The sequence below is a fragment of the Channa argus genome, chromosome 2 (genome assembly GCF_033026475.1).
Source record: "Channa argus isolate prfri chromosome 2, Channa argus male v1.0, whole genome shotgun sequence".
NCBI lineage: Eukaryota > Metazoa > Chordata > Actinopteri > Anabantiformes > Channidae > Channa > Channa argus.
The window spans coordinates 23,781,467-23,809,448 of record NC_090198.1 but is presented as its reverse complement, the minus strand read 5'-3'; the positions used below and the strand labels follow the sequence as shown (position 1 = coordinate 23,809,448).

General features: G+C 40.0%; 1 protein-coding gene across 5 annotated transcripts; it reads left to right on the top strand.

Annotated features, from left to right (window-relative positions):
- The first annotated feature begins 595 nt into the window (after positions 1 to 595).
- On the top strand, positions 596 to 27,242 carry rnf111 (ring finger protein 111). Of its 5 annotated transcripts, XM_067485673.1 has the most exons (16): positions 630 to 714; positions 1,050 to 1,110; positions 4,590 to 5,542; positions 9,266 to 9,398; positions 16,824 to 16,978; positions 17,944 to 18,123; positions 18,359 to 18,726; positions 18,958 to 19,210; positions 20,296 to 20,659; positions 20,763 to 20,888; positions 20,999 to 21,116; positions 22,543 to 22,623; positions 23,491 to 23,586; positions 23,871 to 23,957; positions 24,364 to 24,467; positions 26,349 to 27,242. In XM_067485673.1, the coding sequence occupies exons 3-16, from the start codon at positions 4,666 to 4,668 to the stop codon at positions 26,464 to 26,466; spliced, it is 3,060 nt and encodes a 1,019-aa protein (XP_067341774.1). In that variant the 5' UTR covers positions 630 to 714; positions 1,050 to 1,110; positions 4,590 to 4,665; the 3' UTR covers positions 26,467 to 27,242. The 5 variants fall into 5 exon arrangements, with proteins under 5 accessions (XP_067341784.1, XP_067341755.1, XP_067341793.1 ...); XM_067485683.1 differs by lacking the exon at positions 1,050 to 1,110 and having other exon boundaries at positions 596 to 714; positions 23,874 to 23,957; XM_067485654.1 differs by lacking the exon at positions 1,050 to 1,110 and having other exon boundaries at positions 596 to 714.
- Positions 27,243 to 27,982: the final 740 nt, after the last annotated feature.

The window sequence follows — 27,982 nt, the reverse complement described above, 5'->3', positions numbered from 1 at the left end:
CAAAAGGAAATGCCAGAGATGCAAATCCACGCCCAGTTTCAAACCTTACAGTCACACATGAGCTGCAAAACCAATGAAATATAGAATGTACCACCCTATAAGTCGCAAGACACATTTTAGTACTTTTACTTTTGGCAATAAAAGTACATTTGGCAGAAAGTATAAGCTTGTACGTTTTCACGTGCCTTTAAATGCTGCCTTTTCATTGAGTATTTTGAATTTTTTGTGATGATGCCTTTATAGGAGCTGATGTTCTACGAGTGGCATGTAGACATTATCGAGAACACTGAATTTTGTGACTCATTATGGGATCTGGGTTTTGTTTCCACACACAACCTACATCCGCTGGTGGGCGCGCAAGTATTTCAAATCGAGCACGGTGATGCATACAAAACAGGGATTCGTGGATTAACTCCAGTATACTGCAGCTCAAATAGAGAGATTTCATGTATTATCTTGACGACATAAAAGAAGGAGGTGTTGTTCTTTTCTTGTCAGAAAGTACTTTACACCACACGCTCTGCTCTGAAATGTTACAGACTAAATCAAGCTGTCGCAAAATGTCGTAAAGTAGCGGGGATAAGGCAGCGCGGGGCGCCCTCGTGCGGCGCCTACGGTAACGGCGGAGTTGTAGCCAGCGAACAGACGACCTGCTGGATAAACAACAGTGGATGCCTCGGAAGGAAGGAATGGGAACTTCGTCGAGGGCTAATAGTGAGCCATTTTTATATTGTCAAATTCAAATGTAATAGACGGGCCGTTCTACCCTTTAAGATTCGACAGGAGTCTTATGCGAGTCAAAATGGCTGCGTATAATCGGGTATTTGATAAGTGAAGTGGAGCTAGGCTTTTCGTTAGCTTAGCTCGTAGCCATCCAGGGCCCATTGCCTTCGATTTGCTTCTCGGCTCAGCTCGGGACTGTTGTCAGTTTCACAATCCCGACAACCAACATCCAAGGATTGCGATTTCTATGTAGGCCTGCCTAGTTGTATTTAGGACTAGCATTTAGATGACTTGCCGTTTTCATTGCTTGTCATTATTTCCCATAGAATTTAACCTCACATGTTACAAAAGGACGGTGACACATTTTGAAAAAGGACTTAGACTAAGGTACGTCTTTGTTGTCTTCTGTCTGGAGTATATGTCAGTCTAGATGGCTGGCCGTCCACTTTGGTTTATTGTAATCCGTTATTCTTCCAGTCTTAGCAAAAGTTAAGATTGTAAAAAAAAAAAAGAGCTTCTGTTTTAGTATTTCTTCATTGCATGAATGTATCTGGCCAGCAGCGTTTGTTGAATACAGACAGACAGACAGCAGCTGCGCTTAACAGTTGTTGAAATTGTTAAGCGTTGTAGAAACTATGCTTAGCTTTACTTTCACGCTCAATACTTTAAGTGTAAAGAAACCTCTATAGCTCTGTTTTAGCTTGTTTAATTGGAGTGGTTAATAGTCGTTTCGCAGAGAGAAGGCACAGTGGCTATTGCAGCATAACAGCAGTTCTGGCTCAATCGTAGATCATGAATTGGTTTCTTGTTGCCATTTTGACACATCATTTATTTTCTTCTGTAAGTGGTACCCATTATGTCTTGCCTATCGGCATTTGATCACCTATATTAGAATTCTGTATTATTTAGCTTTGATGCATAGGCTTTTTTTCATTAGTGTCGTCCTGAGGCCCCCGAATTCATGCATGTCATTGCGCAGCTTTCTCTGTGGCATCTGTAGGACTCTCACTCATCATACTTTTATATTAAAGCAAAAAGGGCTCTTTTTTTTTATTACCATTGATATCAAGCTAAAGTAAATTAACAAACCAAATTCGCATTTGCAAAAAAGCAAAAAAACACCATCGCTTTCCCAACAGAAGTTAAGGGTGTCACATCTAGTGACCGCTAACTCAAGCTGTGAATGAAACATGCAGTGACACTACTTTGTACATTTTGTCTCTGTAATAGCGAATGAAAATCATCACAACATAAAGAAACACTATGCACTCGTATTATTAAATGCAGTCCAGTTCAATTGCCCTGCAGCAACTACTACCAGGAATGTTGTTATGTTGCATTTTACTGAGTCAGTGCTGGGGAGATGGAAAGGCAATTATAGAATAGTTTTGTTGTTTTTTGTAGATGTATATTTGTATTTCTGCTCATATTTGCGCTGTCAAAATGGAATGAAATGTCTCAAACCTTTCTTAAGTGCTGTAGTTGGATGTTCACATTTTTACAATATTTGACATTAAGGCTTTGAATGAAGTCTGATTTTTATACATATAGAATTATGTAGAGATTTTAACAGACTGCATTGAAAGGTCACATCAGAATTGGTAAACAAAACCTTGACATTTCCTCACACTGTGATTTGTATCATTGAACAGTATAGTTGGGACAGTTAAAAAAAACTTGCATTTTCTTTCTTGTGTTCAGGTACATTAGTTATATCTCCACATGGCCATTTAAAGAGGGACAAGATAACAAGTTACTACATCACCTCCTTAAATAGTCAAGACATAGTTTTGTTTTAAGATTACATTATATCAAGAAATTTCTTGCGTGTGTTTTTTTTTTTTAATTTTATTTTTTCAGTGGTTGAATCCCATTGGATACACTGTAGTGCATAGTTCTTCTCTTGTGTCAGCTTTCTTGATCTGCTGGATCACTATTGTGATAGATCAAAGCACCTTTTAGTGATTGTTGCTCATATAAAGTAAACCAGGATACACAACATATAAAAAAATAAAGTTTGTAATTGTTTTCCTAATGTATCTTTCTCTTTCTTCATCTATCATGACAACAGTCATTGGATTTTTCAAGCAAAGCTGAAAAAAGCTGAGCTGTTTTTGCTGAATAGCTGAAACGAAATGTCGCTTCCTTATATACAGCTTAACGAAACTTCAATCCTTAAAAACATCCAAGGCAAAAAAACGTCAAATGCAATTATGCAATGTCATTGAAGATGTTTCAATTTTTCAAAGTATAAAAGTATCTTTTTTGTCCTTTCGGCTTGTCCTGTGAGGTCAGGGACGCCACAGTGGATCGTTTGTCCGCATGTTGATTTGGCACAGTTTTTACGCCGGATGCCCTTACCCAATTTATACCCACCTTGGGACTATCGCTGTGTGGCTGGGGATGGGAATGGGCTATTGGGGGTTCAGTGTCTTGCACAGGGACACTTTGACATGTGGTCTGGAAGAGTAGGGTACAAACATCTGTACATACAAGTAATAATGTCCTGTTTGAAGTTTGATTGGTGTTTGTAGCTGAAAGTATGCTGAAGTAGTTGGGTGCCAAAAAACGTATGGAAGTCAGAATTATAATACTAATAAAGATTAGGATATCATTATTGTGAGTCCTCCAGCATTCACAGTAGATCACAATACAAGAAATATTTGTTTTAAGGGGAAATGTAGGAACTATTAGGCAGTAGCTTGAAAGCAGCAAAGAGTAACCTAATTTTATTAGAATCGTTCGGTTTTAGTGACAGCTGAAGGCAGAGATTTTTTTTTTTTTTTTTGGACAATTTGGAAAGGCTGCTTCCCCAGCATTGTAATCCTTGACAGTGGTATCACCACTTTTGGCTGCCAGTGAGTGTAATCAGCAATGTGCCATCTGAAAATACACATGAAGTCTTAACTTAGATGCAAACATTTAGTTGTAAACACAGATTAGCCTAAATTTATACAATGCTGGAATTGTGAGTTGTTGTAGGAGAACTTGTGCAGCTGGGAAAGTTCCCCCACTCCAAAAAGAGCAACTAAAGATTCACTTTCTCGCAGAAGTCAGTTGGTGCAAGGAAATATAGACAGTGATGTCAGAAAGTCATGAGATAAACATTAGAATCTGGTTATTTCCTTTGAGATTATATTTTCATTTAGTGTGGTTCATGCTTTGCTAGAATCAACAGTATAACAGACCAGAATTGACTTTGCCATTACTTTTGACTCTGCCTTAAGTATTTTCTATCTCTGATTTGTTAGTCTGCCATGGGTCACACTGTCTTAATTCATATTAACACAGTGAATAAATGTTAGTGAATAGGTTTATTGTCCCACTTTTAAAACATTAAATATTTTTGTGGGAATAAATATGTTTGTTTTCACGCCTGCACACTGTTGATTTGTCAGTAAACTGTAAAATTAAGGATAATCTTGTTTTATAAACGTTTTTTTATACGTAATTTATGAACAGATTTTTTTGTTGTTGTTATTTGTTCCCTGTCATTTAAACTGTGATTTAAATATTCAACCACATTCTTACTATACTGAAGCAGCTAACTATCTGTGTCTAGTGAGCCAAAAAATTTAATTGGACTGTCTTATTTAGCCTATGGTATCAAGTTGCCTAAATTCATGCATTTGAATAGGCCATTGGTGGATGGCTTTAATTTATTAAAACTTTATTGCAGCATTGCATTTCATGGATGAACTTAACCTAGAAAATTGGTCAGTCCCATTTTATTTTTTATTTTTTTATGAAGCCAGAAGCCATTAAAGGTCCTAATACTGTCACTGACACAATGTTCTGTTCTTTGGGAGATATCCAGGGGACATTTGTGCACCTGTAATTATTTTCTCTTTTTTTTTTTTATTTAGGTTTGTGAAATGCAGCAAACTTATGCCTAGGAACTGATGCAAGTATATTTGGTGTTTGCCCTGTGAACCTGCCGCCATGAAGAGTGAGGCGCCATCTGAAGCCCCCAGCAGACAGGAGCATCTGAAGGAGCCACTGGTGAACCCAGAGACTGTGGAGACAGCTAAGAACTTCCCTAACAACATGGAGGTGATTGGAAAAGCAGGCAGTGAATATGAAACGCTGTGTGAGACTAGGCACCGGTCCCTGAGGGACACAGGAACACACAGAGACTCAGAACGGAGCCTCCCTGGGCGTAGAAAAAGAAAAGGCCAACAGGCAGGCCCATCAGACTGCTCGTTCAAAGAGGGCCACATTAGTGAAAGTTCACTGGCCCCTCAGCGTCCCAGAGTAGAACTTTTACAGCACCCCAGTGAGGATGACCATAATCACGAGTCCTCTTTTAGTGACTGTATTTCCTCCCCTTCTTCTAGCCTGCGATTCGGAGACTCAGACACCCTCAGCTCAGAGGATGAAGGGGAAGCTGGAGCAACAGGGGGCCAACACAAGGCTTCTGCCCTTACAACAGGAGGACCCACTGGAGTTGGCTTGCGCCCTGTTTTGAGTCGAACTCGTGGGAATCGCTCTCATAAGTGGGTGCGGTCTGAGACTGAGCCAGTGCTGCTCAAGCGGCCGTGTTTGAACAGTCGGCGGTCTCTGCATAGGAAGCGCTTTCTAAAAACAGGTCCTGGAGGGGGTCAGCGGACTCAGAAGCAAAAGGAGCGCCGACTACTGCAGAGGAAGAAACGTGAAGTGATTGCACGTAGGAAGTACGCTCTACTCCATAGCACCAGTAGTTCCAGTGAGGAACTGAGTAGTGATTCCTCCTCCCCCTCTTCCACTGAAGCAGAAGATGAGCTCTATGTAGATGTCAGCAGTACCAGCAGCCAGCCAAACAGTGCTACTGTAGCCACAGGTAATGGCAAACTCTTATCAACATTGGTATTGGAGTAGTTTAAATTGATGAATATGTCTATTTTGCTGATAAACTCTATGTAAAAAAGGTTTATACTGTACAGCAGGGCCCTTTAACTGCTATTTGACATGACTTTCAAAAATACCACCAGACAGAACACTGACACACTACAATATGAAAATGTTTATGTGAATGATTCCTTGTACAATTGTCATAGTATATCTGAGACAATGTCTCCTAAAGGTCACAGGCACCAGGAAAAACACAATCTAGCATGAATTAACATATTTTAATTGAAGTCCATTGATGCGGTGTGAATTAATATTCGCTAAAATGCAGAGCAGAAAAACAGAATCACTGTTGCTAGAGGAGAGGTCAATATGTGATACAGCTTGCAGTGAGACCTCAACTTAAGGTTTTGTCGTGTGGCATATGTTTTAATTAAACTTCTTTTTAATAGGCATGTATTTTCACAGATTTCAAATTTCCTTCACTCTCCCATCAGATTGTATTGGCTACAGCAAAAGTGTGATGGTAATTAACAGGCTCAATTTTTTGTCTTATGGAGGCAGGACAATGAGTCTACATGGTTTCGCTCTATAGTAGCTAATGTTGTGTTGGCTGTTAAGGAGTAAACTCATATTGGGTGTCATGAATATTAATTTTAATTAATTAATAGCTAATCATTTAAAAAAAGATTTGCTTTGCAAGATTGATAGGAAGCATTGTGTGAATATGTAGGTACTTCAGCACTAACAAATGAGACCACCTGACCAACAACACAGATTGTAGGACTCGGCTTTTAATTATCAGCAAGTTATCTTATCTGTGGGTGTTTGAAAGGAGGAATTGGTTCGATCAAGGTTCCCTGTGACGAATGAGCTAGTCATCAAGAAGGAAGGGTGCACTTGTGCAAGGCAATGTTGGAAAAATTGACCTGCAAACTCCAGGGGGGGCTCCAGGTGGCTAGGATGACGTTATTGCAGGGGTTTGCGACAACTTCTGCAATAACCAGGAATCCTGCTTAAAGATGGCTTTACAGTTCACTTAAAAAAAGGTGCATACTGTTACACAATGACCCTTATAAGCATCAGTTGGCTTAACTGTCATTTCATTTGCAGCTTACTCACTTAAGGACAAAAGTCAATGGTTTGGCACAAAGTCCACTGGATCGACAGCTAATATATACTGTAGTGCCCCTATACTTTTTATTGATTCTCGAATCACTGTGAATCTGAAACTGATCCCAAATCATACAATGATCCAAAGATTTGTAATTTAATTGAACAGGGATGTAAGTTTAAAGAAATGTCTTAAATCAACAGTTGGGACAGGTTACCCCAGTCTAGCCACAGCAGACTGGTTGTATACACTTACCATATCTACTTGATGGGATTGTAGTGTGTGTTGTCCGCTGTCCAGCTGCTGAAACACCTGCACAACTGGGACTAATGTCCTCAGGATGCACAAATATTTATAATAATATCCTGCATTAACCAAACAGATACTTTTCAAAATGCCAGGTTGGATATAGCGAGAGCCTCAGCTAGCTGGTGAAAATGGACAGCCACTACTGGGGAGCTTTTGTCAGTATGAGCACAGAAAGCCCAGCTGCAAATAATTTATTCTTCTTTTTCTTTTTCTTTTTCTAGGTAGGAGGTGTGTTTGTTTAGTGCAGCCTTTAGGGGTGGTCAGCTAACACATGTAGCTCTGTCCCCTTACATAAGAGAGGAACCAGCGACCACAACCAAAACAACATACTTCCTGACAGTTTCTCTGCATATTGTCTTTTCCATTGTCAATTAATATACATTTTAGTTTGTTGACTTATTAATAGCAATCAATGACTCATTGTCATACCTAGAATTGAATTGTTAGTTTGCCACACTGTGTTTGTTAAACACTGGGGGTATTGTTGGCTATAACCCTTTGCAAAAAAACTTCAAGTCAAGTCTTTTTTGTTTGTTTGTTTCAGTGACAGGTAATAAGAAAAAAAATGTTACTAGTTGGTGTAGCACTGACAGTTGCTGTGTTAAGTTACCCATGCTAGCTGATGCTGTGGCTTGCCAACACAACAATACTGTCTTTATGTTTTTGGAAAGACTTGGGTAACACTGATAAAGGAAAAGCTGCTCCCTTTTGCTTTTCAGTGCCCGACACCTGGCAGGCTGTAATGGAAAGTGCAGCCGTCTGTACCTGTTTGAAGCAACAGGTTTATGCCACTCCTAAATCTTAACCATTTCTGTCATGCTCAACAAAGTACCACAGCCCAGTGTGCACATGAAGAATACTTTCTATATTTTGATCTGAAATGTCCTATTAGTTACAACAGGAGTCAGAATATCTTTTGAAAAGCCCCACTTCTACCCTGTTTCATTGTTTTTCTCATATAAACATTTTGCCTCAGCAATATTTCTCCTGCTGTGGCCCTAGGGGAGAATGGAAAGTTAGTTGTTGTGCCTCTGTGGTGGGAGGCAGATGGGAGACAACTAAGACACTGTTGAGCAGCAGCCTTTGCATAGAAACAACAGGTCTCAGAGGGAAAACAAGGCAACAACAGGGCAAAGCAAGGAGCCAAGTGATGAAACCTGCCTTCAAAATGTCCAGTGTGTGTGTGTGTGTGTGTGTGTGTGTGTGTGTGTGTGTGTGTGTAGTCAGCAAAAGGCTTCACTCTATCTCTAACCTAAGATCAGTGAAAACACAATTGTCTTTGAATGGCAGTCACACATAGACCTAGAAAAAAACAAAACAAATTTCCTTATGCCCAAATCTACTGATTAGATGCACTATAATGTTGTCATCGTCAGTGGAACCCACACATATATTGTTTCTTTTTACCAACTGATGAAGTGGCTACCAAGGCTGGACTGTAGAAAGTAGTCATGGGTGGCCAGTCACCATATTCGTTCCGTTGTTATGAATACAGCCATGGATGGAATAATAAAACACTACACATGCTGGATATAGTTCTCAAACTTGGAAAGTGTTGTTGTTTGTGTAACCACATGAATGCTTAACCAGAGTGCCAGGCACCCAGAGTTGCAGAGGGTGCTAAGCAGCAGTTCTCAGGAGATGATTGGAATAGAAATCACACTGGGGAATTATGAAGTTCAGTAGCGTGGCAAGTCACTTAGCAGTGTGCACAAAAACACAATCTGCACTACTGTACCATAAACCTTTAACAGAATAAGTTTGTTACTAAGCCATACATACAACAGTGACTTTAAAATGTCTTAAAAGCATTTGATTTTCTTTTCAATTCTAGAGTACTTGGAAGCTTTGTCAGTATTAATTTGGAAAGGTTTTACTAAGTCACTGCATTGATTACATTATATTAAGTATTTAATTGTTTTTCAGTTTTATACGCTGACTTACATAAAATATGTGCAGCATGTTGACAATGATATAGTGAACATCTGCTATCTGCCGTCAGAATTTGGCATACGATTTACATTAAAGGCTTAAGAATGTGGGAAATAAAATTGTAACTTTAACTCCTGCACTAGATGTGTGAGTCAGCACAGAGATTCTTCTATTCTTCTATACTACTATCTCTGTGTAATGTGGACAAACTACATTGTGTTTTTTGGTTTTGGTTTTTTATTTATTTGTAAATCTTTTTAATTTTTAGCATGTGTTTTATTACTTTTGTTGTCTTTTTAGCATTTGCAAGATTTTGTAGTGTGTCTCAATATTATTCTAACTTCCTCCTGGTGAATTCAGGTGGTCTGGATGAGGATGTTGTGGTCATTGAGGCAACTCCAGCTCCAGCTCCTGCTGTCCCTGCAAGCGAGGAGATCAACGTAACCTCAACAGACAGTGAAGTGGAGATTGTCACAGTTGGAGACGGTTTCAGGTAGGAATCTCTGCTTTTTCAGCAAACTCTTGCACGAATTAGGCATTGGATATATATTATAATATTTCTCTAGTTTTTGGCGATGTAAAGTTAGGTCGTATTGGACTGGGACTTTAATACAGTCTTTAGGGAAAAGGTTGATATTTTTGGTCAGTCATTTATGTCATTGATAAGGATGGAAAAAGTTTGGAAAGATTTTGGCACATTTTTCATCAAAGAGTCAAGTAATCAGCTGAGTAATCAGAACACAAAAATGGTTATCAAATGCTGAGTAATTATTACAACCTATCAAACTCATTTATTGTCAGAATAAAAGCTCCATCTTTTTACAAATCTGAGTGTCAGGTCTCCTCACAGCATCCCCCTCCCCAGTTATCTTTAGTGGTGGATTGATACGTTTACGTTTAGTCATTTGGCAGACGTTTTTATCGAAAGCGACTTACAAGGCAAGCAAAAAACCTAACAAAGGCCTATCAGAAGAAGTAACAGATTTAAATGCATAGGAAGGTGCAAAAGAGTTTTTCAGCAGTTAATTTGAATATTGGGAGTGAGGTTGCCTAGGGTGCTCCGTAGTTCGTTCTGCCACCACCGTGGGATCACTGAGTGAAAGAGTTTTTCTTGGTGTCTTCTGTGCGGTGCGGGGACCACCAGACATCGTTTGTTGGCAGAGGGCAGTGAACGGTAGGGATTGTAGACTTGAATGAGGGAGTTGAGGTAAGCAGGACCTGTTGAGTTGACCACCATGTAGGCAAGAGACAGAGCTTTGAACCTGATACAAGCAGCTACAGGTAGTCAATGTAGAGATCTGAATAGCGGTGTGACATGACTCCTTTTTGGCTGATTAAAAATGAGAGAGGGCAAATCTGCATGCCCTACAGACTGAGGAGATGTGGTCTGTAAAACTCAGTTGATCGTCGATGATGACTCCCAGATTTCTGGGGGATACAATCACTTGAACTAGCTTGATTATCCCACCTTCTACTGCCACACAAGACAGGTTGTAAGTAAATGTAAGATATTTTATTTTCATTCTGTTTTCTGGTTCATCTATCGCTTATCTGATGTGTGGAGTTGTTGTCCCTAAGTGGGAATGCTTTTTATGTGATCCGTTGTAAACAATTTAAAATATTATCTTTGGCCATTGTTTTAGCTTTTGTTTGTATTTTGTTGTTCTTATTAGCACAGAAGGCTACAAGGATGGCCTGTAAAATTTGTAAGTACACTTTGGGGTAGTAACCATGAACATGGTAGCACCCTTATTTGCAATGAGGGGAAAAAATAAAGACTACAACAACCTTTATTTATAATCCCTTCATAGCAGATTTAACTTTCTATACAGCTTAAAGACAAACTCATAAACTGGTTAGACTATACAAGACACAAAAGATAGCAGTAAAGATAATTGTTTTGCTATTATGGGATAATCTACAAAAAGGTTTAGGACCTAAGATTGAACCCTGAGGTTCACCACAACTATTTATGGTAGGGCTCCTTGGTTAGGGCAAAATAATCATGATTCGTTACTTTAATATTTTTATCACAATAATTTGGCCTGATTAGTTACTGACTTCTGAAACACCTTGCATTTATTAAGCTTTTTTAATATGTAAAAGAGTCATGTCTGTGGGTAGAGGATTGCACTGCATGAATTCAGATGATAGACCATAGTGTGCACTGGTGTAGGGGAGTGATTTGTGTATTGTTGGTGGAATGCAGGGGTGAGAATTGGTGATGTAAGTTTAGCAAGCTCATGAGATTGCCACGCTTACAGTTTTGCTCATAAACAAGCAACAAGTGAAAACTGTGTGTAGCAATATTCTGGCAAACCAGTGGGTAGTTGGAATAAACAAGGGAGAAGTGAAAACTTTGATTGGAAGTATTGATTTGTTTTTACACTGTACAGCCAGTTGATGTATTGAAGAGCTGACAATTATTTGTGGTTTTTGCTTTTCTTAATGCTGGTTTTCTCGAAGCAGCTCATTAAAGAGGTGGTCTTTAATGGCCTGGCCTCATCTATACATATGTTTGGCTTAAGCGCGTTTTATTTTCAGGGTAAGACACTAATGGTAGGCTATATCATGTCATTCTAATAATTCCCATGTATGACCATAGAAATACTGGATACTGTGTGGTCAATTTCAGGCCTCTGTAAATTCCTTAACATGATCAAGCCCTTGCCAGTCTCTCTGTGCATGCAGGTGAAGAAATGGAAAAAAAGAGTAAATGCAGGTGGCTGATTGCTGGTGTTTAAGGATATGTATGTTTCTTTAGATAATAGGGCACAGGATGGGGTGTGGTGTAATGCTCTAGTGGATTTGCTTTGCTCATGGATTCCATAGCTCTGCTTACATTGCCCAGAGAAAGCAGGCATAGTAGAGCTGCATGCCTAGTTGTTTACAGCAGTATAATCACATGACTCTGAAGGGACCTGCTTTGGCTTCCATTATTCAGGTTATTCTAGAAACAAAACACATACAGTAAAACTGCTTGTTGGACTTAATTTGAAAAGTGTATAATTAGCCTTAGTAAATATAAACTGTGGGCAGCAAGAAAGTCACTCTGAGCAGGGGGGAAGGGTCATTTTTGTTATATGAAACTCTCATATTAAAACTTCGGAATTAAAACTAACCCTGGCATTGAAGAATAAGTGCCACACGAAATGAATAACCATAAACCTGTTGCATTACATGTCTTGTGCACTTGGAATTGCTGCTAAACCAATTTGCTAAACCAGGTGTAACGTCTGCTGTATACAAAAGGTTAATGCTAAATTTTTATCGTGCTAGAGCAATACATTTGCAAAAGTAAACTCCTGCTGTCATTCACTGCAGCCCTCGCTGTTTTCCACACCATAGTGAGAATCATATTGCCCCATTCTAATCATATGACTTCCTATCTCAATACTCTCCTAATTCCTCATGTAGGCGATTATGCAGCTCAGTTGACAAACCTCTGCCTTTGTATTAACCCCTCTCTCTCTCAACAAACAATATATTTCCAACTTTTCTACTTTTTATTAAGGTATCAATAAGATGTAATAGTTCAGGGAGGTGATTATACCAAGCTTTGATTGCTATAGATTGTCTACCCAGCCTCACTTTTAAAAGATGTCCTGGCTCGCTTGAGAATGTGGAGATGAGCCTTACTGAAGGGGGGATGGGCAGCAGCAGAGCAGGAGGGCGGAGAATCACAGGCCAACAGAATGAGCAATGAAATCTTTCACCAGTGCTCGTGTGTGTGTGTGTGTGTGTGTGTGTGTGTGTGGTTTATGTGAACATAGGCAGTGCATGTGCATGCATAAACAGACATATTCTGTTTGTATCGCGGCACCGTTTACTGGCAAGTTGGTTTATTGGTTGGTCTTTGATCAAATCAGAGCATAGCCAATAAGACATTTATGTTAATCTATATAAGTCAGCTTTAGAATGCACCAATAGCCTCATGTAGGCTTACTTTGATCAAATAAATGTCACTCTGCATTCACAAAACAAAGCATGCATTACAGCTTTATCCTATGCAGTGTCTAATAGTATTTTTATTATAAGTAAACAGAAGAACGGTAGTCTGTTGCTGTTGTAGCATAAAGGTTATGGTAGCTTGTACAAAGTGTGAAAGTTCATATGCAGCCTTCTAATAACAGCTGCACTTTGGGGATATGTTCAAATTAGGGCAAAGCAACCAAGTTAAAGCAAAATGTGCTCTTCTTTTGTTTCTCACTAAAGCACTATGACTATGGATATCTTTTATTTAATTTGCTGGCTGTTACTTATTACTTTCTGCTGGTCAACAGTTCAGTTCACAAAGCAGAACATTCCAGTGTTTTACCAGTGCAATGTGGGGCCTGTGTGGCAGCTGGTTTTCCCAGAGCCCAGTGAGTTATAATAAACAAGTATTATACAGCTAATATGGGTTCATTTCTTTTTAAAGATGCATGATCGGATTCTGCAGCTCAACTCAGGACATGAATAGTAGTGGGGTCACTAAAAGGTTTTGGTTGTCACTCGGCTTTCTCTGACTGCAACACAAACTGTCATCAAGATTACTGTTCTAGTCTCACCCATATATGAAATAGTTATGCTGTTCCTGAGTTTGAGATATCAGAAAACACACTGCTCTTCTCTACTCACTCGCCTTACGTGACTATAAATTTGTGTTTCACATTGATAACAATTTTGCATGCAGCTCTGTAATTTTAATCTGTACTCAGGTGGCAGTTTTAGATGTACTAATACATCAGTCCCACAACAATCCTTTGTCTAGAAGGTGGTAATGTTGACTTAAATGTATGACAATTTTAAAGGATAAAGTTTTTGGTGCTGGTATTTGTATTGAGTTGTACTGAGAGGTATTTTTACTATTTTGACCACCTCATTTGTTTAAGTGAAACTACGCTAACCTTGCCCCACTATTTAACTTAAACTCATATCAGACTTAGCAAGATGTACCTAATAAATGGCCAGTAGTCAATATTTTCTTTACTAGAGATATGAGTCAGATTAGTACTCAGCGTCAGCCAATACTCAATTTTTTCTACTTGGTGCTGGGAAAAGCTTAGAAAGTGATGTCATTAGGCCTTTTAGGCATGCACTGGAAATCAGACATCATGTAGACTTTATCTAGAGGGGGGGTATGTGTGAACCCAAAGGCCCAAGTCCGTTGGCCCTGATATTACTCTTATTGTACCCAGCCAGCTCCCTAGTGGAAAGTCCGGATTATCTCCAACCGAGCTTGTTTTTGAGTAGAGGAGGTAATACTCCAGAGAATTCACCATGACTGAGTGGGCGTGTTGATGACGTTTCCTGTGAGTGCCGCGAAACCGGGCAAATACAAACACCCGAAGGTGAAGAACTCGTTCATTCATACAAACACAACAACAATGTAGAACTGGAAGGACAACGAAATTCATGAACTTCTGTCGGTAAGCGCAGACCTGAGAATTGTCAATAATGCTGCCAGTAAAAGTCACTGCACTAAAGCTCAGGAGAACAGGAAATGGGGAAATTTGTGTAAACAACGGTATTATTTTAAAATTCTAAATGACTTTAGCCCACTGCAATTTTTGTTTCTTATGTTTCAAGCTTCATTTGGCTAGAATAGACAACACATACAAGGAACGACATGAAATTCTATGGTATACGACCAGATTACAAAGCAAAACACTGACACTTCTGCAGCTTTGGTTTGCATCATGAGCTGCCCCCAGCTTGAAATGCCCAAGCACCACCCCTTGACCAATTACAGTATTTTTTTCACAAGTGAGAACGAATCTCATATGGATTATCTCCCGATGTCTGAAAGGGAAACTCCTGGCACTGTCTGGACCTGATCCTCCTGACATTCTCTAGAGTTCATGTCTGAAACAGGCTATAGTTGTCCTTATTCTGAAGACAAATTCTCCTTTACTTTATTCAGTGCAATGCTTGATGCTTCATATTGTTTACAACAGTGCTATGTTCCTGCCTTTTCCGATCTCCTCCCTTCTAACTCCCAAACTCCCAGCCTTAGCTGTCCATAGCATCAGTCCCAGCAGTTTACTCTACTTTACTGCAGCCCCCATCCCTCCTGATCACTGGGGTGTGTGGCTCACATCATGTCGGCTTGGCACAACCTCTGCTTTGCCAGGCCACCCATTCCCATAGTGTTCATGTTTACAATGTACTGTTTTCCTCTTGGCTACCCCTCCCACATCACTCTACCCTCAAGGGGTTATGGTGGTAAACAGATATTTACAAAATAATCCCAGGTCTACTTAATTATGAGCTCATCCCTTGTGTGTAGAGCTGCTCCCTGGGATCAACTCAGAGCTGAGGAACCCGACCAATTAGACTCAAACATAACCACCATATCCCCCACAACCACCTCCTACCCACCACCACCTGTGTGTGTGTGTGTGTGTGTGTGTGTGTGTGTGTGTGTGTGTGTGTGTGTGTGTGTGTGTGTGTGTGTGTGTGTGTGTGTGTGTGTGTGTGTGTGTGTGTGTGTGTGTGTGTGTGTGTGTGTGTGTGTGTGTGTGTGTGTGTGTGTGTGTGTGTGTGTGTGTGTGTGTGTGTGTGTGTGTGTGTGTGTGTGTGTGTGTGTGTGTGTGTGTGTGTGTGTGTGTGTGTGTGTGTGTGTGTGTGTGTGTGTGTGTGTGTGTGTGTGTGTGTGTGTGTGTGTGTGTGTGTGTGTGTGTGTGTGGGGAGTTTGTTTTTGCTTATTAGTTAAAGTAAGAAAGTTAATAAGCTTCCTTCTGTATTCCATTTTCATTGTTGTGAAACATGTCTCACAGGAAATTGAATTGGACACACACACAGTATGAGCTAATGGGAAACCCCCCCTATCACAAAGAGCAGTGAGCACAGCATTTCCTGAGTTTAAACAAATCTAAGGAGTGTGATCTAAGACGAACACCTAATGGAGCATTCTAAATAAATAGGAATGAAATATTTGACCAGCTAATAAAATATTATTACTTAGGCATTGAAATGTTTCTTTTTATCTCCTACAGCCATTAAATGTCTGCACACCCAAGTTTTTCTTTATTATAAAATATCAAGTATTGTTGGTCATATTTTCCAGGTGCTTTTAATGACAGAATACTGGTCAGAAAATCCCAAACATTTAATTTACATTTACTCGAGCTATAAAGAGGGATTAACAAAAAAAGCCAAACAAATATTTGATAATATGATTAATTCAGCTGTCGTTGGCCGGGCTTTGCTGTTAGCACATAGATACACCAGCCTTTTCCCTCTGCTCCTGTCTATTTTTTAAAATCTCCCAGGGAACAGCAGTAAAATCCCCCAGCCACAAAGCTCCATGGTATCCAGTTCTAAGGTACTCCCATACAGTTTCTTGTGTCTTGTCTCTTGGGTTGATCCCTCCTCCCTCTGATCACCTGACTTTATGGCACCGAGGGGGAAAGACAGCTATTCCCTGGCCTCTCACTCCAGTCTCAGAGAGCAAGGGGCTGAGCGACAGGAGCCTTTGAGAGAGAAAATTAAAAGAAAAAATGGAAGTAAGGCCAAAGGCACCGCAAAGGAGATATAGAGGGTTTAAACAAAATGAGCAACTCAGCTACTCTTAACTACAGGAGTAGGTCAAAGTAATTGGGCCACATGGAGATATGTATGATGGCTGTGCGGACATAGCTGGCTTAATTACTAAAGCTAAAATTATACATTATCCAATATTACATTTCAGTGCTGAAGATGTAAGTCAAATTGTGTTGCATTTTGAATACTGGGTCAACATAGTCCTACCATGCTTTCCACCAATTTAAATGCTGTGGCCAGATGCTTTTGTCAGAATGGTCCACTGTAATACTAAAGTCCCTTATGTCAGCAAATGCTTCCCAGAGATGTGAGTGTAATGCTGGTGGTCTTGTACAGCAGATTTGTGTAATTTTTCTTTTCTTTTTTTTCTTAATGGTTTTTTTGTCTACAGGTCACGTTCGGTGGGGGGTATTGGCAGAATTTGGGCTAATAGTTGCTCCCAGAGTCGCCTACAGGAGCCACGTGGACGTAACAGACTCTCCACTGTTATCCAACCACTGCGTCAAAATGCCGGGGAGGTGGTGGACCTCACTGTTGATGAAGATGGTAAGAAAAGCCCTCCACCCAATCACTTTTTCACATGTATTGAAGATTGAAGGATGTCTAGGTCTTGAGTGTCAATTCACTAGTCATCTGTTCTTTAAGTGTGTGAAATTCATAACAACTATAGTTCTTATTAAATGATCACTGAAGTATCTATATGTCATTTCATTGGTGCCTCGTATGTGTGACAGAGACTTTTATCGTCACTTTCCTTCTTGGATTTGCACAGCTTCAAGTTAGGCCGCACAACCAATTCTCTAAAATTTTAAAATTTAGAGCTTTATAGAGGACTTAATGAGTAATGAGATATCAATGTAAAATATGCCCTACTGATTTCTAGAATTATGTGTTTATTCAGTTACCAAGTAAACTTTGGCAGGAGTCCAAGCTAATTATGGTTGTTGGCAAAATTAAACCTAGATCCTAACATCTAAGAGTTTATTAAATTGACTAATATAATAAAAAATATTATTATTATGCTCACATCCAATGTCACACTTTTAATCACTCTATGGCCATGATGAATAGCAAAATGGCTGCTCACTGATTGATGAATATTTGCATTTCTTAGGAAGAAAAGGAAAATGATTTTGAAAATATAAAAACTAAATGGAGATCACACTCCGGAATGATAATGAGGCTTTTCTCTTCAATTGCAAAGACTTGGCAGACAAGTACACACATGCTACAGTTCAATTAGCATGTATGTACTTTTTCCCAATATTCTTTTTCAAACAAAATGTCCAGAATGATTTCAGGTCACAATTTGTGAAAATTGTCCATTTTAAGTATCCAGTATTGAGCTAGAACATCTAGATATTGTCATATTATAATTATAAAGATTTGTTGATCAAACATAAGTTAAAACAAATTAAATGTATAATTTGGAAAAGAGCAGTAGTTTTCGTATTTCTCACAATTGTCAATTTTTCAAAATTAGCACCTGATGATTTTTTTTCCCTCCCCAGATCTCTCCGTTGTGCCAACAACCTCTGGCAGCAGTCATCCTCAAACAGTCAGGTCGTTCTCGTCATCATCTTCCCATCATGCCTCTACCTCAGAGATCAATGATGCCCCGGGCCCTTCCACTAGCTGCCCAGCCCCAATATCTGAAATGCCAAGTGGGTCTACTCGCACAGCCACAGATGGTAAGACAGGACATGGCATGTTAATACCAGCTGCTGTAGACCATTTCATTCTTTGCTTTTGCTCTGGGCATTAGTTTGGGTCGATGCATGCTTCCTTTCAGCTGTTCTTATCAGTTAAAATGTTTATACACTAAACAGTGAAATGGTCTACTCTGTGTAGTCAGTTGTTGCCATAGCTTACCTTTATTTTCCTTATTCTTCTGCTAATCTACTCATTTTGATTTCTGCTCATCAGATGACAGCAGACCAGGTTTGTCAGGCACAGCAGGAGAAAACACAGGAACAGCCATGCCCAGACTCCCATCCTGCTGTCAACAGCACTCCCCATGTGGAGGCCCTTCACCTGGTCACTTGTCCCTGAGCCACTCCCATTCAAGCTGCTTGCAAGCGTCATCTTCTCAGCAGAACAGCAGCTCTCAGCACAGTCACGGTCACAGCAATGCCCATCACTTCCTCCACCATGTCCATCACCCAGCACCGCAACCGGCTGGTTCCCTGCCCTTTCAAGAGCCGAACTGCACTGTGGAGGGACTCAACTGCGCTGGAGTCAGCAGCAGCAATAATAGTAGTAACAGCAGCAACACAGCCCACTACCATGACCAGGTATATATATGAGGGGGCCTCATTCATTTTAAATAGGGTGGCCTAAACATGACAACCACCTCTTCTTATAATGCACTATAAGGGCAATTTTACAGCCCTATTTTATTGCACCTATCATGTGACATGAATTTTGTATGAATTGTTTGGTGTTGTCTTTGAACCCTAAGACAAAGCCTTGTTTAGCATTCCAGAGGACAAGCTTTCTGTGACATCTCTGCTTTCCTCCCACAGCAAACTCTGCCAGTGGACCTAAGCAACAGCAGCGTTCGAAGTGGTGGTAACAGCGGGGCTAGTTTCCATGGCAGCACCTCAGCTTTTGACCCGTGCTGCCCAGGCTCCACCACACGGCCCCCTGCTTATGTTTCCCAGGCCACCCCTGGGCCCAGCCAGCCAGCTGTTGTGGACTCCTTCAGCTCCTCCATGGTGGCTCAGCCACAGCCACAAACACAACCCCAGCCCTGCAGACATTACATGCACCCTCCATGTGAGTACGCCACCTACATACAGCCCTGCAAACCAGACACTGAACAATGGTTCCTCTGAGGTTTTCAAATAAGATTCCAAAGCGCTGCTTCTGCATTTGGAAAATTCTCTTATTTGCAGCACCATAGTAGTTGTGAAAATTGGCAGACAGCTGCACTCCTAAAAGCTAATGCTAATAGTAATTAACAGAGCCTGATGGTTAATGTGCCAAGTGCTGTGGGAACCGTACCAGGCAGAAGTAGTTAATGGCTCATTCTCCTCAGAATAGCTGGGTATGGAAAGTGAAGGGGTGTGACGAGGCTTTCTCGTGGGGACAGTTAGATGCTGCTAGTGCTTATACGCACCTCTTTCTTGTCTTCCTCTCGTCATTTCATTGCTGCTATGGACAAATGGCAAGAATGTGAAACCAAAGAATTTTGTGCACAGAGTTTAATTTACTTGGACTTTTCTGACATTAACACAGGATCACATACATGGTTTAAAATATACACACACCTACTAAGGGGATTAATTCAGTGGTGCTGAAAGTTCAGAGATGTCTTTTAATTTTCTAAGCCCAAGGCCTTCCTGTTAGGGATCGTGAGTGACTACAGCTGGTGTCTTCTCTTTGCCAACATAAAAAGGGTTTGTTGACAGCATTCATTAGATTGACCGGCACACAATACAGTGGTAAAGTCTGAGAAAAAGAACGTTACACAAGTCAGGAATTTTAGAGTTTAGAGCTAGTTGTGGTATAGATAAAGCAGGCAAGAATGGAATGGAATTGCAAACGCATGCCAAATCAAACATATAAAAACACATGCCAGAGTTGACCATGTTCCACTGTGGCCACCCCTGAAGGGACAAACCGAAAGCCGTTGATCTTTGTTGATGTCAGAAATGCACCTTTTTATTAAAGGTGTATCATTTTGCTTAATAATTGTAAACTTTCATGTGCAGCTTTATATTCATTACACGTTATCACAGTGTGTTTTAGTATGAACGAGAACGTTCTTTGGAATGAGCAAACCACACAGAAAGCATTTATAGACTTGCAGAACATCGCCAACTTTATCCTAATTTCTGCCTTTCTTTCCTGTTATATAGATGGCCCTCTTGCACGATCACTGCATCATCAGCCTTCCACTGCCTGTCCTCACTCCCATGGAAACCCCCAGCTTACACCACAGCCCCCTCCACAAGGTGATTATGTCATTCCCCACCCTGTTACCTTTCATCCGCCACTGCCATCCCACCCTTCGGGCCATACTGTGCCCCCTGCTCCTCCCCCTCCTCTGTCAACCCATCACCTATCTAGTTCAAGTGCCCCACTGGCCCAGCATTTGCCTACAGATCACCAGACCCTGCCACACCATATGCCAGCATTAGGAGCCTCTGTGCAGAGGCTCCATCAACACGAGATGCTCCAGAGGATGGAGGTTCAGAGGCGCAGGATGATGCAGCATCCAACGTGAGTATTTTGAGATTTGATATAGGTGAAAAAAATAAAACTCGTTTCACCAAAAAAGCTGTCAACCATTCTTTGCTAAACCAGTGTTTTCCCTTCCTTGCAGACGAGCACATGAGCGTCCGCCTCCACACCCCCACAGAATGCACCCCAACTATGGCCACGGACACCACATCCATGTGCCACAGACGATGTCTTCCCACCCTCGACAGCCTGAGCAAAGAACAGCATGGTCAGTAATAGAAGCAGTCAACCCAGGTTTAATGTCAGCTGATCAAATATTACGGATGTTCAGCGTGATGATCTACTAGAAACTCTCACTGTTTATGTGTTCGTCAACAGGGAGCTTGGCATCGAGGCTGGAGTGACTGTGGCACCGTACCCTTCAGCGCACCTGCACTCCCACCTGCCCCACTACCACCCTCCTCCTAGACTGCACCACTTCCCTATCCCCTTCATGGTGAGAGCAAGCCTCAGCACACATGCATACATTAGCATAAATGAGAAAGAATCACTTTTATATAAAGTCTGCCTCAGATTAATGGTGTTGCCCCTTATTTGTAGCATCACTTATTTCAAGGATGGTTTGGTGAACCACATGAATAATGCATCAACAATTAATAGTGGCTCATCAGGCATTTCAAGTGCACACTCAACAAATCCACAAGCCTTGAGTCAGATCCTGCACACTGTCATGATGTTACCACTTTTTTCCATGGTCAGGCTCAAACAACCAAACATTTCTTGTCTTCAGTCTGTACTTCTCTATAGCATTAGTGCAGGTGCTCCTAAATTCAGGGTACTGTTAGTTTCCCAAATTTTTGGAGTGGCACCATAGTTAATCACAGCTTAAATGCAAAGTGAGAATTAGAACCAAAGGATATGAAAGTGGATTTTAATGAACACTGCTTCTTTTCCTTTCGGCTGTTCCCTTTCAGGGGTCGCCACAGCGAATCATGTACCTCCATCTAACCCTGTCCTCTTCTCTCACACCAACTAACTTAATGTCCTTTGGTCTCTTTGGTCTTCCTCTAGACCTCCTGCCTTGCAGCTCCAACCTCAGCATCTTTCTACCGATACATTCACAGTCTCTCCTCTGAACTCATTTGGCCTCTCTGACTTTATCACCAGATATTCCTGATCCTCCTCACTCCCAAAAAGAACCTCAACATCTTAAGTTCTGCTACCTCCAGCTCTGCCTCTTGTCTCTTATTCATTGCCACGGTCTCTAAGCCGTACAACCTCGCTGGTCCCTTCACCTTGTTGAACAACTTTTCTTTCGTCCTTGCATATACTCTTTGATCACACAACACGTCTGACACCTGACACTTCACCCGAGCCAACCTGCTTGCACATGCCATTTTGATGAGCATGCTCTGCATATTTATTAGGTATTACTCTGAATTTGTATACACACATGACCTCGACTTGCCATGTGAATACCTTTTAGAAATATTTCTTACGTTTTTTTAAAATGAATTATTTGTGTTAAAGTTGGACTTGGCTTCAATTTTAGTAACACTACCAGCACTGACTGTAGATCATACACCACAATTCTTAGCAATTTGGTTATAGGAAAATGTTCATGTCCCTTTGTATATACAAAACTGTATACATCATTCCAGAAAGAGCTGTTTACAGTTCTTAACCAACCGCACATAAAAATATAGCAAAGACTGAAATGGACCACAACTTATAAACTATTTTATAAATTATTTTGACTTTTTTACTTTTCCCCATAAGCTCAGGACCCTGTTAAATAACCAGAATAGCTCTGCAAAAAGTGTGGGGTGACAATGTATAGTATTCTTGCCTTTCCGAAGCACTAAGCAAGTGTTTTTCCTATGGCGAAATGTTAACGTGTACGTTAAATTTGCTTTCCCTAGCACGCTGGCTTATCTGAAGTGACCTACCCGCACATTCGGTACATCTCATCTCGAGTGACTAACTTTGGAAGAACTTATGAGGTGAGGTTGCTTTATGGTTTGTTTCAAATACCTGTTGCTAAATGTGTTTTCAAAGTCAAATTTATCGCGCTTTATTTATTACTACTGTCATTATATTAAATTTATAATAGCTTGATTCATCACCACTTACGAGCTCTTGTTATGATACAAGTCAACATTAATTTTAGGTCGGCATTAAAAAAGTAACACTGAAATTGCATACACACAGCTGTCATAAGGAAGGGAGAAGAAAGGAGAAAACGAGACAACACTGAACTTTTTGTCACACAAATTCAGTTTAGCCATAACTGAGATGAGCCATTAATTGCAAGGTTGGGGGTTTGATCCCTGACCATTGGCCCCAAAGCCCCAAATTGCTCCCAAATTCATTAATGTGAAAAAGTGCCTTTGAAGTGAAGCATCTGCCAGGTGAATGTTATTTTGTCTTAGCCCTAAAATATTGGCTCAGTGGGGGACCACAGCCCCAATTCTCCAGGGTAGAAAACTCAGTCCCTCCCGGAGTTTGCCGTGTTGCGATCACAACAATAAATTCAACAGATCCTCAGTGAATTTAAACATCATAAAACAGTCACAGACGAAAAAATCCTGAGGGGACTGAAAACTGAACAGACGACAATTTACAAATTCTGCTGTCAAGTTGATGTGCATATTCACTCCTCTCTGCAGCAAACATAATCAGGACAGTCATGGGTGTTAACAGGGCTGAACTCATTTCATCTCAGGGTTACTTAATGAATATCTGCTTCTAAAAAATCCAGGTGCGCTGTCATTTCATGCACGCTAGAGAAACTTCTGTCTGTACAGAGCAAAATCCCCACACATATGTCTGTCAGCCTCATAGTGAGTTGTTTGTGCAACTTCCAATAGGACCTGCTGCATTTAGAGGAAAGATTGGGGACTGTGAACCGAGGAGCCTCTCAGGGAACCATAGAGAGGTGCACTTACCCACACAAGTACAAAAAGGTGAGCACTTGTGCGTGTGTGTAGCTGTGCACTTGATATGATGTGCAATGGATTATGAATTACTGTATAAAGTTTTGCATGTCTGTAACAGTTTATTCTGGGACAGAGTGCGCAGTGGTCTTTTGTGCTCATTTCAAACCTTTGATGTATTGCCAACATTTAGAAAATACTGTAGTGTCTTTTACCAGAGATTGCAGCTGTGAAGACATTGTTGGGGGACAGTTTCCTTAGAGGTTTCCAAATGTATCTAAATAAGCAATCTAACACCCTGCCACCCAATACAGAAGGTGTTGGAGAGAGACATTGACCAACAGTTAACCCCTGAAGCTTGGGCATCTATTGGGAAAAATATGCACGCAACCCCAGAATCGGTGAGGAATAATAAGCAAATCAATTTGGAAACATGTCTCTGCTCACATGTACAGTAGATGTTAGTATTAGTCTTGGGGGCAAGGGAATTCGGCTAATAACTTTGATTTGAATAACTGTTTTTGAACATAAAGACAACAGATAGAAAGTAAATTTTTGTTTTTCAGGACAAAATGACCATTCTCTCTGTCCCCAAAGGAATTTAAGGATTTGTTTTACATTTGTTTAATATATAGATTACATAGTATATTTGTACAGATGTAGTTTTTATTTGTAAATGTTATGCCAGTGTTTCAGTTGAGCAGTTTATTGTGTTTAACAGAGATATTTAATAAGTATGCTTTAGGAGGCTTTTCGAATTGAAGCTGCACATCAGAAGTCATGTTTCCAAATGTTTCTCATGAGCAGAGAAAGCTGCATGGTAAGCAAGATGAAGACGAGGGGGCAGATGAAGACACTGAGGAAAAATGCACCATCTGTCTGTCAGTACTGGAGGAAGGGGAGGATGTCAGGTAAATTACCCCCCCCCCTCCTTTTAATATTGTTGGCTCCGATTGTTTCTTGCCATTTTGTTTGTATTTATTATGCTTTTGGGGGGCGTGTCTGTGGGACTGTGAACACAGACATGTGGGATGGCAGGTGTAGCTGTTCCATTTTCCCACACTCTCTCGAGATATGTTTTTAAAACCCGAAGGTATAGTAATCAGCAGAAAACCCCAGAGTGCCTTAAAATTACCAGCCTCATGGAACTGCTTTTTGGCACTCACTCAGGTTTTTTTTATTATTTTTATTTAAAAAAAAAAGGATTTTCTGCCCTCTGTTGGTATAAAAGGAAATGAAGAGTGTTGCATTTCATTTTTACATCTCTCTAATACATTTCAAAGATCATTTGACTTATCTGGAATTCTATGATTTTTCATATTTAAATAAAATACTAGAACCCAAAAATATTGCTTATCATTAGTTGATAAATGCATCATTATTTTTTAATTAGTTCTTTTTATAAATTGTGAGCAAATCTAATCATCATAGTTTATTATGTGCACAGTGAGAAAAACATGTTTCCCTATAAAATGAAATTCTTCCTTTGCTGTCCACAGTAAATGCCTAATACAAGCATTTAAAACAATATATAATCTAGATAATAATATAGGAATAATAATAGCAATAGAAATATGGCCTATGTACAACTGTATGTGCATAGATGTACATTTCTATGTAGTAGTTCTTCACCTCCATCTTGTCACCTCATTGTTTCCCTGATATAGTTGCTGGCAAGCAAAGTGTCTTTTTTTTTTTTCATGTGTCATCACTTCTATTTGACTTGAAAGTGAAAAGATGGAGGAAGTTGTGAGGCAGGCTGTGGAGAAAAAGCTGGGTGGTAGTTTTGTGATCCGTCATTAATGCTCAGAGGTCAACAGTCAGTTCACAGAATGAACATGAAAATCCGAAAAGTGTGTGTTGTGATTCTTGAATAATTCTTGTATTTATAATGTTCAAGGCTTAAAATATTCCACATTGAAAATTGGTGAATCACATGAAATAAGCAGCAATCAGGCAAACTGTCCCTCAGTACCTTTGGTTAACCCTGTCCTCTCTGTGGCACTTAGCATTAAGCCTAACTGTTCCTGCCAAACACAGATGTTTATCCTAAAGAGGAAGGCTGAGTTATTTCCTGAAACAGTTGGACACTAGTTTGTAGCAGATGCCGGTCAAATATGAGCTAATTGTCTGTCGAGTTATTTTGTTTCTCGGCTTTGGTGCATAAGTGCATTGCAGTATTTTGAGCATAATATTTACAGAAGCAGGAAAGTGTATGTGGCATTGATTTAAAACAATAAAAGCCCATTTTTACAACAGTGAAGAAAAATGTCACCAAGCGCAATTATGTTGCTTATATTGATTATTATCTTTTTCTAAAGGACACCGTCAGGCATTTACTAGACTTTTCATATTTTCAACAATCCCCATGCAGACAGTAAAAGCCAAAATGAGTTGACTCTACTCACGTTACTGTCTCAAGTCTACAGCCTGGATTAGCTTCTGTCAATGCACTAGGTCTCTGTCCAAACACTGAGAAAAACACCAGCCAGGCACAGCACTCCACTGGGTTCCATGTTTCTTTGGTTCCTTCATTTTTTCATCCAGATTGCAGACTGAGGGACATTATGTGTGAGTGTAGGCACCATTACTGGTTGGTCTCTGTACAGGGATTGTTGAAAATATGATTCATTTAGAATATGAAGTAAGAAATAAGCAGGGTTGAGTAAATTACAATGACCAAAAAGCAGCCGGACCTGATCCATCCTGTATCCAGCAGTTCATAAAAGTGAAGCCATGCATGCAGGCTAATAAAACAAGCTTCATCTCTCTTACCTTGGTTTTCCTTCTAGGCGCCTACCATGTATGCACCTCTTCCATCAGCTGTGTGTGGATCAGTGGCTTCTCACCAATAAGAAGTGCCCCATCTGCAGAGTGGACATTGAGGCGCAGTTGTCTGCTGAAAGTTGATGCTGTTTTTCTAACAACCCTTTTGTTGAAAATTTATTTTGAGATCATATTAATTTTCTCTTCAGTACTGCAGTCAACCAAAGATGGCATGAATTACCTGTGCAGCTCTACTACAAGAAAATAAAAATAATTTTAAAAAAGTCAAACACAAAAAAGCATTGAGCCTAGAGTGCCAGCTATCCAGATATTACTACAACAGCTAGAATTCTCCATTAAGGTTTAAGATTTTATTGTATTTATAAAGCTTTTATGTAGCTTTTGATTGTTTCCTCAAGTGTCATTTTTGTTTCGTTTCTCTGCATGTTTCCTTGCAATGCATTTCTTTGCACATATAACGTGGGCTTAACACAGCCTAACAACTTGCAGGTGAGGATCGCTGCTCTAGTAAAGATGCATTTTTTGTAAACATAATGCCTTGCTTTACTAGAATAGAATGTCAACCTCCAGTTTTGGAAAAAAAACATTGCAGGATTCATTTACCAATCATTGTATTGATTAGTTTATGTTTAGAAGATGTGGATTGTTAGTGAAAGATGTTTTTTAAGTAAATCAAGACATTCCTAACTAGGGAAATATGTTAACAGATCAGCTGCTGTATTAGTGCACACCCAGTATTTCTAGAGTGGAAATAAACTCCAATGTTCACCTCAGTCCCAGAATATGCACATGCTTTGCTACGATTACACCTCTTTCCAGCACCTTCATTTCAGTAAAACACCGTTGTCATTACCATCTGATGTATTTTAGAAACAACAAGAAAATGAATGTCACATCCCTCTCTTGACTGTTCTTTCTAAACTATCTGCTGTGAATGTTTGTTTGGTTGGGGTTTTCTCCCTGCACATGGGCCTGTGCCAGTTAACCAGGTTTTTGTAAGGAGATCTCAGCTCTACATGTGTCTAAAAACCTGAAACCTGGCATCATTTCATCTATTTGATACTGGCAGTTGTGTGCGTGTGTGGTGTGTGTGTGTGTGTGTGTGTCTGTAGAATACACAGCTCAATTTGGGTAAAGAGTCACAGTTTGTTCTCAAACTTTAAACCATTTTATCCACCTTGTCTCTATAGTTGAGCGGCAGTGTCTATTTTGGCTGCAGCAGAGAGAAAACACTAATACTGTTGACTAACTCACTTGCATAGACTTGCACAAGAGAGAAAAAGGTAGAAGAATAGTCGGGAATACGAGAATTTGCTGAGGCCATGTATTTCCACTCTGAGGAATATAAGAAAAATGGGGAAAAAGTTTGAATGGAGTGTTGAAATGCATTAATTAAAAGCAGGTATACTTGCATTCATTGACTTAAAGACACCAGGATCATATTCTGTGGGATTTATATTAGTTAAAAAAAATATTAATAAACTTGGATAACTCTTAATTGAGTCCTTTCCTTGGTTTCCTCTGTGAAGAGCAGATGTTTGAATGAATGTTGGAATTTCATTTAATTAAAATGTTTTTAATAAAAAATTAAATATTAATTGGTAAATATAAACATTACGCTTCAAGCAACGAATGCTGC

Coding starts and splice junctions, on each gene's coding strand:
- rnf111 (XM_067485654.1), top strand. CDS start 4,666: ATGAAGAGTGAGGCGCCATCTGAAGCCCCCAGCAGACAGGAGCATCTG. Junction 19,211..20,295: donor ACATTACATGCACCCTCCAT/GTGAGTACGCCA, acceptor CCTGTTATATAG/ATGGCCCTCTTGCACGATCA. Junction 23,958..24,363: donor TGCACGCAACCCCAGAATCG/GTGAGGAATAAT, acceptor TCTCATGAGCAG/AGAAAGCTGCATGGTAAGCA.